The sequence below is a fragment of the Pelodiscus sinensis genome, chromosome 4 (assembly GCF_052426305.1).
Source record: "Pelodiscus sinensis isolate ZL-2025 chromosome 4, ASM5242630v1, whole genome shotgun sequence".
Classification (NCBI taxonomy): domain Eukaryota; kingdom Metazoa; phylum Chordata; order Testudines; family Trionychidae; genus Pelodiscus; species Pelodiscus sinensis.
Window position 1 is genome coordinate 29,297,608 of NC_143055.1, and position 9,213 is coordinate 29,306,820.

General features: G+C 39.0%; 1 protein-coding gene across 1 annotated transcript; it reads right to left on the bottom strand.

Annotated features, from left to right (window-relative positions):
• Window positions 1–6,688: 6,688 nt before the first annotated feature.
• FGFBP1 (fibroblast growth factor binding protein 1) lies at window positions 6,689–9,213 on the bottom strand. The gene is made up of 2 exons (XM_006136967.5): window positions 9,068–9,213; window positions 6,689–7,873 (listed from the first exon to the last, which is right to left on the bottom strand). The coding sequence occupies exon 2, from the start codon at window positions 7,850–7,852 to the stop codon at window positions 7,094–7,096; it is 759 nt and encodes a 252-aa protein (XP_006137029.1). The 5' UTR covers window positions 7,853–7,873; window positions 9,068–9,213; the 3' UTR covers window positions 6,689–7,093.

Genomic DNA, 9,213 nt, shown 5'->3' on the forward strand with positions numbered 1-9,213 from the left:
TGAGCCTCAATTTTCCTCTCTCTTTTCTGCTTGCATTTGCTCTCTAAGCAAGGCAGAACTCAGGTGGGGTTAAGAGAAGGGGGTATGGCCTCCTGTTGCTTCTTAATACAGAAGTGCCAGAGCCCAAATTGCAGTCATGGCATTGGAAGGAGCAGCTGATGGCTTGGCCATTCTGCAACACCATCCGCATTCAAACCCACACAAGGATTTTTTCAGTGCATGACAGCACTTACATTCTCAGAATTCTCTTATTCAACTTTCCCCTGTGGGGTTGAGGCAGCAGGTGGGGTTCAAATACCCCCTGGTTCCTAAGGAATCTATGCTGTAATAGCAGTGGGGAGCCAAGCAGACACAGTAGACCTCTGCACAGAACCTCTGGGCTCCTTGTGGGGGCCTTGCGAGCCACAGGATTCCTTGGCCAATTCATGACAAAGGCCCACGTATGCTCCATGCGATGGATAAATGCTATGAGTACAAGGAGGCTGCGAGCTGAAGGCTGCAGTTTTTCCTCTCCTTTTTAAGTAGGAATTTTTCATGTCAAGTTTGAGCAAGGCCTCATTTGCTAACCAAATTAATACCACTCTAAGAGATAGCCCAGAGGAAACACAGAAGACAGTGTATGGAAACGGACTGGAAAGCATGCCAAGAAGATGAGAGGTGAAGCAGTCACTATAGCAAGTAAGAAGCTGCTTTGCCTAGGGCATCAGCAGCGGAAAGTAGAGATGGAAAAGGGAGGAGAGTTTCTTATCTGACCGCAGTCATGTTCACATGTAGCGACTGAAGATTGATCCTTCATGCTGATTGGCTGGGTGCAGGTGAGGAGATATCAGGTGGTAGATACTCATTGGATCCCTCGGGAAAAGGGGAAGGGTGAGTTGTGTTGGAAGTAAGAAGGGTGAGTCACTCACAGTCTATTCTCTTGAGGGCAATTAAGCAACATGTTCTGAGATTAGGTATGTAAATGGCACTGCTGCCAAATAGAGTAATAGAATACTAGGACTGGAAGTAAAGCCGGCCATAAAAGGAATTGAAATGTATTGAAGAAAATGTGGCCTGTAGTGAAAATGAGTGAAAAATGCATAGAAACAAGTAAACTAGAAAGGAATTAAAGCGAAAAGGGCCTGACATTTCAATGAGCCTTAGTTCAGGCATCCAATGGTGCGCTATGATGAATGCAGGCACCAATAACAACACTGAGCTGTCTCTGTACTTGGTGGGCAGGGTGCATTGTCCCCTTGCATCTGAACCCACAATATTAACTGCAGGTGGAAAATTGTGCAAAAGGCTTTTTCATGAATTTGGGAGGCTATTTTAGAAAAATCAGTCCCAACATTTCCCTTAAAATCAGGATAAATTTGTGTGTCAAAATGAGTAGAAATTATTTTAAACAATGTAATATTATTGGATAGGATGAAGCATTGATTCCACATTATATTTTATTACGTAGCTTTGAGAGTTCGTCTTTGTGGGTATTTACTTATTTTTTCATCTAAATGTATGATGGAGTATAGTCAAGAAGTTCATTGATGTTCCACACAGGTTGCAGGTTCCATGACTGCTTTAGGGAAATCCCTAAACCTTTACTGCCTATGAAACTAGAATGAATTTTCCAAGTCTGACAACTCTACACTTCTTTCACATCAGGAGATGCAAGTTATAAATAATGAGTTAAAAAATAAAACCACAGTAAACTCTAAGTCATTAAAAAGGAAACCACAGTTCTTACAGATATATTGCTAATCATTAAATATTATTTTTTACAATAGTCCCTGCCCAGAAGAATTAATAATCTAATAATAGCCAGTTCTTGATCTGGGACTCAAAAGCATGTGTTTGATTCCAAATTCAGCTACAAGGATCCTGTGTGATTTTGGCCAACCCATTTAATCTGCCCTGTGTCTCATTTCCCCATCTGTAAGTGGGCGTAATACTTCCCTTCATCACAAGAGTGTTGTGAGGACAAAAGCCACATGTGCTTAGTGAGGAGCTCAGTTACAGAGAGAAGAACCATATTAATACTCACTAGATGATGCAACAAGTCAGCAAAGGGAAATTTTCTAACAGTAGCGAAAAAATGGACGGAAGGAACAAAAGTCACTGTAGTCATGCGTATATCTTGGTGGGTCAATAAATCCTGGGCAAATAGTTATGAAAGCAGGACCATTGCATTTAGTTATGTAAGTGAATACTTCTCAGCATGAGTCGTGGGACCTTACCTCTTTGAAAATAAATGAGGATTAAGATCGTCACTCATGCAAACAGTCTTACTGAAGTCAGTGGTGTTACCCAGACAAATTTCTCTATCCCTTCACACTTTAGGGACACACACCTTTATCCAGCTCCTAGGGCTCACGGTGCAACCCTGTTAATTTACACACCCACTCTAACATAATTCTTAGGGCTGAGGGCGTAACTTCCTTGGGTTTGCAGGATCTTTTGCCACTGAAAGAGCCTTACACAGTAATATTCTTATTCTCTATTTATTGACAATTCCCAAGCAAGCAGAATACACATGCTGAGCACATAGTGTCATGCTCACCAATCCTGATACAGGCAGGCAGACTTCCCCTGTTGGCCAGGCTAGGTCAGTCTCTCTGGCTCTTAGCTGCTGCACATCATGGTTGTGCACAGGAGGCTGTATCTTGGAGGCAAATTTTTCAGGTCTTCCCTCCTCCTTTTTGGTGTTCCTTTTTTTCCCCTCTTTTCCTCTTCTTGCTGGTCTCCTTCTTGGACCCCAGTCTATACAGAGAAACTTGAGTCCTGCTTAGCTATACTTTAACCAATTATTTTAGTATAATTTTACCAACCAATCATAACATACCGTAACAGAATTACCTAACCAATCATACCCCACCACCTTAGTTAATTTACACCTAGCAAAATTAATTATACAGCAGACAGAAACAGTTACAAACCAGGCAGAGATCACACAGACAAGTAGGAAAGTAAGGACAAGAATCATAGAATGCGGATTCCACAACCTCAACTATTGGTAAACAGTTTCTTGCCAGATGAAATGCTTGTAATTAAGTTTTCTTTACCCAACTTGAGATCTGTTTCTTTATCTGTTGACAGTGGGGGCCATTAGGAGAGGATCCACTTCTCTCAGGCTAGTGTGACACTATTTTAATGCAGTTTAGATGGAGTGTGAGTATGTGACTCCAGGCTTTACAGCTAATGGCTGCTGCTCTTCAGTCTGGCTGCAGAAGAAGGCTTTAGTTTAGGCCTTCCAATATGGCTACAGGCCTTCCAATATGGCTACAGAAAAACCATATTGTTACAGTGGGATTAATCTCTCTATGGATGGTAAGATTTTTAGGACAAAACCTTATCTCATTTATCATAGGATATCAAATTATGGGTGGGGTGTCAGATAATTATTTAATGAGAGTAGATGTTGAGATAAAAACAAACTGCCAATATCATATGCCAAAATACATGGCTTCAAATCAAATTCTAATGTGTTGTCAAGCAGCCATTTTTCTTACTTTGTCTATCTGTACATTTTGAGTAGTATCGAGAGAGAGAGAGAGAGAGAGAGAGAGAAATTGATATTTATTGATAAAAACTGAATCCTTCCAAGTTTAACTACTGTAATTTAATGGGTTTCAGGCTGGAGCATACATTGGGCTGTGTCACTATGGCTTAGTCCTATTCACCTGGCAAGCAGCTATAAAAGGAGCAATGCTCTGCACAGTTAGGCAGAGGTAGGATAGGCTTAAGGTAACAAAACACTTAATGAATGTTTGTAACTGTAGCTAGTTAAGATGGACGTTTGCCAGCATGCCTAGAACAGCAGAACCTCTAGAGCCAGCCCTGCCCACAGCTCAACATGTTCATTTATGAGTTGGCATAACTTGAAAGTGGTGGCTGGCTGCATCTGGTACATCTGTTTATTGCATGGCATTTCCCAGCCCTGAAGAAGAGCTCTGGGGGCATGTCTACACTAGTGAGAAGATCGACCCTCCAGAGGTTGATCATCTTGCATTCAGTTGAGTGGGTCTATCGTAGACCCATAAATCAAATGCTGAGGGCAGCCCTACTCCCCACCCTCTGTATCTGATATTCCTTGTTCTGATTGTGCTCCCATTGGCCTCCGACAGTGTGGACACCGCCACCACTTGGCTTAAGGTAAGCTGACTCCAGCTACACATTTTGCGTAGCTAGAGTTGTATACCTTAAACCAACCTAGTATAGACTAAATCTAGGTACGCTTGAAAGCTCATATATCCCACCAATAGAATTTGGTCTAATAAAAGATATTATAAACTTAAAAAACAACAAATGGTCTGGTATCACTTTATAGACTAACAAAACATGTAGATGGCATCATGAGCTTTTGTGGGTACAACCCATTTCTTCAGATGAGTGGTCTGTGCCCACGAAAACTCATAACAGACCATTTGTTGTTTTTTAAGTTTATCCAGTACAGACTAACTCAGCTACCCCCTGAAGCTTCCAAAAGCTATTACGTCACCCATGTTGTGTTACTCATACAAGATTGCCTGAGCCAAATTTGGATGCTAACACTTTCTTCACTTCTGATTTTGTTTCTTGTCAAAAAATTCTCCTAAGGATATGGTAGTTTCTGCCATAAAACAGGATGGTTAACAGCTAGAATCCAAACCCAGGAGTGAAGGTACAACATGTGCTTAGATCCCTATATGCAAAAGTGGGCTAATTAGTAACTGATTATTAGTTTTCTTCCACCACTTTCTAAAGAGCCTGGAGTACTGTCTCCCAAGACTCCTCAGCAATTAGCACCAATGCCTCAATACTGATGCTTTGAAGTGGGCAGTGGGGTCAACGGCAAATGAATATATCTCTGATTAAGCCTTCTCCTGAAAGATGGACTTGGTAAATAAAGTTGCATCCGTTAGATAAAGTAGCAAGAAGGAGTGTTTGCGTGTGTGCGCACACATGCACCCGCCACTGCATGAGAAGCATTGTGCCGTGCAAATCAGTTATATAAAGGATTGTTTGCCTGCACTGATATAAGTGACATACAATATTATTAGGTCTGCGTGTGAGCTTTCAGAGTAGAGCCCAAAAAAAAAAAAAAACCACAACCCTGTGACTACTAAAGCAAATTCCTTTTCCGTTCTGCTCTGCCAAAAGCAACTCAATCTGGTATGATACAGTGCATTCAAGTCTCAACCAGTGTGGTTGCCTTTGAAAAGCAAACTTTTGGAAATATCCTGTTTGGAAACAATGTAGGCTTTCTCCCTAATGGCTTCTTACTGAGGACATTTGTATGAAAGAATGTGTTTTTTCACTAAAAAAAAGTATATATCTAGTCTTTTTCAGTGTAAATGGAAACTGATATTGATTACTGAGACTGAAAGGCACAAATTACTGAGCTCTATTGTTGAAGATGCAGAATGGAGGAATACTTAAATATTATCTAACTGATCCTCCCAAAAAATCTTTAGGTCAGCCCTGGGGATAGCATTGTGATTATTATGGAGGGGGACCGAATATGTTTTAGAGAGATGCAGAAATAAATGGCTTGCAACCCATCCAAAAATGTTCAGCACAGTTCTGCTTGTTAAAATGTTCAACTTTTTCCAATTATACCCATATTGCACAGCTGAAATCAGCTACAAAACCATTCTTCCCATCCCAAGTACACAGGAAACGTGTGATTTATACATTTAATTGCATCCAATTTGTTTCCCCAAGATTGAAGGAATCACTTGTCAGCATTTACAATTAATTTCTGAGTCCTATTCTCTCACAATTTCACTAGTGTCCCAAAGTACAGATAAAATCTGTAAGACTCCTCTGAAATGAAAGTTATGAACATTTTAATGCATTTTATTTTTTTGTCAAAATATAATATAGATTAGGCATTTACTCTTTGTTAAAAGTTTGGAAAGAACCTATAATCAACATGTAATACAAATAGTCTAGTTGTTCGAGTTAGAGACTTGGAGTCAACTCCTGGGGCCTATTTCTTGCTCTACTACAGGCTGAACTTCTCTAGTCTGGCACCTCATCGGAGCCAAACCAGAGAATTTGCTGGATCACAGGATGTCAATATTTTCTAGCAGGATTACTAACACTTTCAGTGCTTACTGGGCTCTTAGAAGACATTTAGGGGTAAATTAGAGCTAAATAACAGCACACAACACTGAGCGCCAGAACTAGTGGCTATAAACAAACTTTATGTGACCACGGGAAACTTGGCCCTACCCATAAGTGAACATCTGGCTAACTAAAATCATGCCAGACTAAGGATGTTGTTGGACCACAGAGTGCTGGATTGGAGGGGTTCAACCTGTACTAATTTACTGTGTGGGCTTGGAGAAGTCACTTAACCTCAGTTTACCGATCAAAAATGGAGATAATATTTACATGTGCTCTGTGTCTGTGATCCTTGGATGAAAGTACAATGCAAAGCTTTGCAAAATTGTCATGAAAATGTATCAGTCCTAGCACAAAATCTTTTTGTTTCTCTTCACTTTGAGGATAATGAACAAACATTATCTTGCTTGACCATTTAAAAAAAAAAATACATACCCCGATGGTGAGTACAAGTACAATTTTGCAAAGCTGCTAAAGTATTATCAAAACTGCTATGTAGACACCCTAGTGTCTTGTTAGTATGAAGTATATGGCCTCTGAAAATTTCTAAACTGCAAGAAATATCTGTTTTACTACACACAGAAAAACAAAACAAAAATCATTTTAGTCTATTTTGAAGTTTATTACCCTCAGCAATTTTGAAGTTAAAAGTACTGTACACTATGAAAAAGTGCATAGCACTGAAATCGTCACTTTGGCTAACATAGCTCAAAGAGAAACAATGAGAAGCCTTTGCTTTATATACATCTTTACAGAGTATGTAACATCCTTTGGTAATATGTGTATAACAATCTATATGCAAATAAGATCTACAACATCTTCAGCTACACCAATTACAGAGCATTGGATGAAATACAAGTTAGAACAGATCTTCAAATGCACCATTGTACTCTTTTGCTCTTATATACACTATATAACATCAGAAGCAAATCTAGAATGGTGGAATGGAATAAGTAGATAGGACCAAACTTTCAGTAACTAAGAATTTTAGAATTCTATTATCTCATCAGCATTTTTTATCCTGTATCATTGAGATAAAAAAGTTGCACCAAGATATCCATGTTTCTGAACAATATTCTTCAGCCACCTTTTGTTGATTAATGTAATCTATATCTTCAACACAGTCACTGGAATCTTTCCCTGGCTGATTTTCAGGTGTAGTGGCAGATGCTGAAGTTTGTGTGATCGCTTTTCCTTGGTGAGTAGTCTTATCATTTATGGAGTCTTGAAGTGTTACCAGGCTTGAGCTGGTCAAGGTGAGATGGGCACTTTGTGGTCCTTTCTTGCATACTTTAGATTTGAGGATACCTTTTGGGTCTTGACAGATATTCTTCTGTTTCTTTAGGGATCGTGAGATTTGTTTCCAGTATGGTTTTTGGTTTGCTGCAAATTGAGGACAGGTGGAAGGATTTCCTGAAAAATCACACCGGAAGTTGCTTTCACCTTTCTTGCATTCTACTTTTAGAGTAACAGTGTCTACTTCTGTCACAGCCCAGGTGCACTCAGAATTATCTTTGGTGGTAAACTTGCCTTTAAGGGAAGATTTACCACCTTTGGATTTCTGTCCTCTCTCATTTTCTTGAGTAGATCCTGTTTGTTTTTTTCTACCTTTTCCACCATTTTGCCTTTCTTTATTTCTTTCCTTCTGTGCTTCACCACCATTTTGTCTTTCTTTATTTCTTTCCTTCTGTGCTTCACCATCAACTAGTAGCAATTGAGAAACCAGAAACAACACAAAAAGCAGTGCAATACTTCTGGTTTTCATGATCTCAGCTTTTCTTGTAACCTGTTTTTAAAACAACAAATAATAAGAAAAATCACTTGCAATGTTGGAATTCACTCAGTTGCCGCATTTTAAAGGTTTTTTTTAGGAATTCTTTAGGATACTACTCACTGACAGTGGTATCAAAATGGCACACTACCATTACAATTGTATTGTATGGAATATTTTATGGAAATAATCTCAAAGTTAGTTCATATTGTATTTGGGAAATTAAGCAATATATGGGATGTACCCATTCACATCATTTCATTATTTTTTTCTTAATGGACTGCATATAAAAAGTCAAACTCTTTCTTGGAAAATTCTGCAACTCACACTCAAAGAAGCAGTCCTATTTACTTCAATGTGACTAGTAGAGTAAGGGAAATGCACATGAGGCAGGGTGGCAGAATTGGGTTACTAGAGAGTGGCTGTATTTGAATCCATTGGGTCTTTTCTTTGGAATAAGAAATGCATTTAGTTTCACTTTTGAAGGTGTTTGCAATATATTGAGTCAATCTATAACTACCCAAAATCTAGAAAATGTAAATTATTATCCATATTTTCAATTTTAAAATATAACTGTTCAGCAAATTCAAGAGGGATCAAACAATTTTAAAATTAAAGTCCATATCTTGCAAGCTGCTCTGTAGAGTTGGAGCCTGGCATGTGCACAGAGTCTCATTCATTTCAATGAAGCTTGCAGGGTCAGGACCTACTGATAGGATGGAATTTACAGTATGCGCAGATAATTTATAACCTGGTCTTAAATGGATGAGTCCTAGATGCACAATTCATATACTTGCACCGGACCCTCCTCCAGTAACTAAGTTTCCATGTGAGCAAGCTAGGTATTCTTGGGTGGGTATTCCATCAAGGAAGGTAGTTCAATATTTACTTATCTGTAAATACTTAAATTTAATCCTGCCGATTTACTCATCTGAATGTGAAGACCCTAGAATATAAGAGAAGAGTCCACTTTGGACATCTTTCTTTTCCTTGTCCCACAACTAGATACTACTACAATTGTTTTAGCACTGTACGAAAACCTATGATAGCTAGCTCTCCATAGCAGGTATTGCACAGCATTTTTACAGCTGACACTTCTTAAACAAGCAAATCAAATGATTAGCCCCCCCCCCCCCCAATCTTGTCTTTAATTTATGTGAGATTAACATTCTATTGCAAATGTAATACTGAAAATGTAAGAACACATACCTTGCACAGCCTGTAGATTTATCCAATTGTGTTTCAAGTGGAATATCAGCTCTTTCAAAAATATCATGCTTAGTTGTAAAGTGTCATGCTATTTATAAAGCCAGAGTCACACCTTCTTCCCCATTACAACACAACTGAATGCTTCA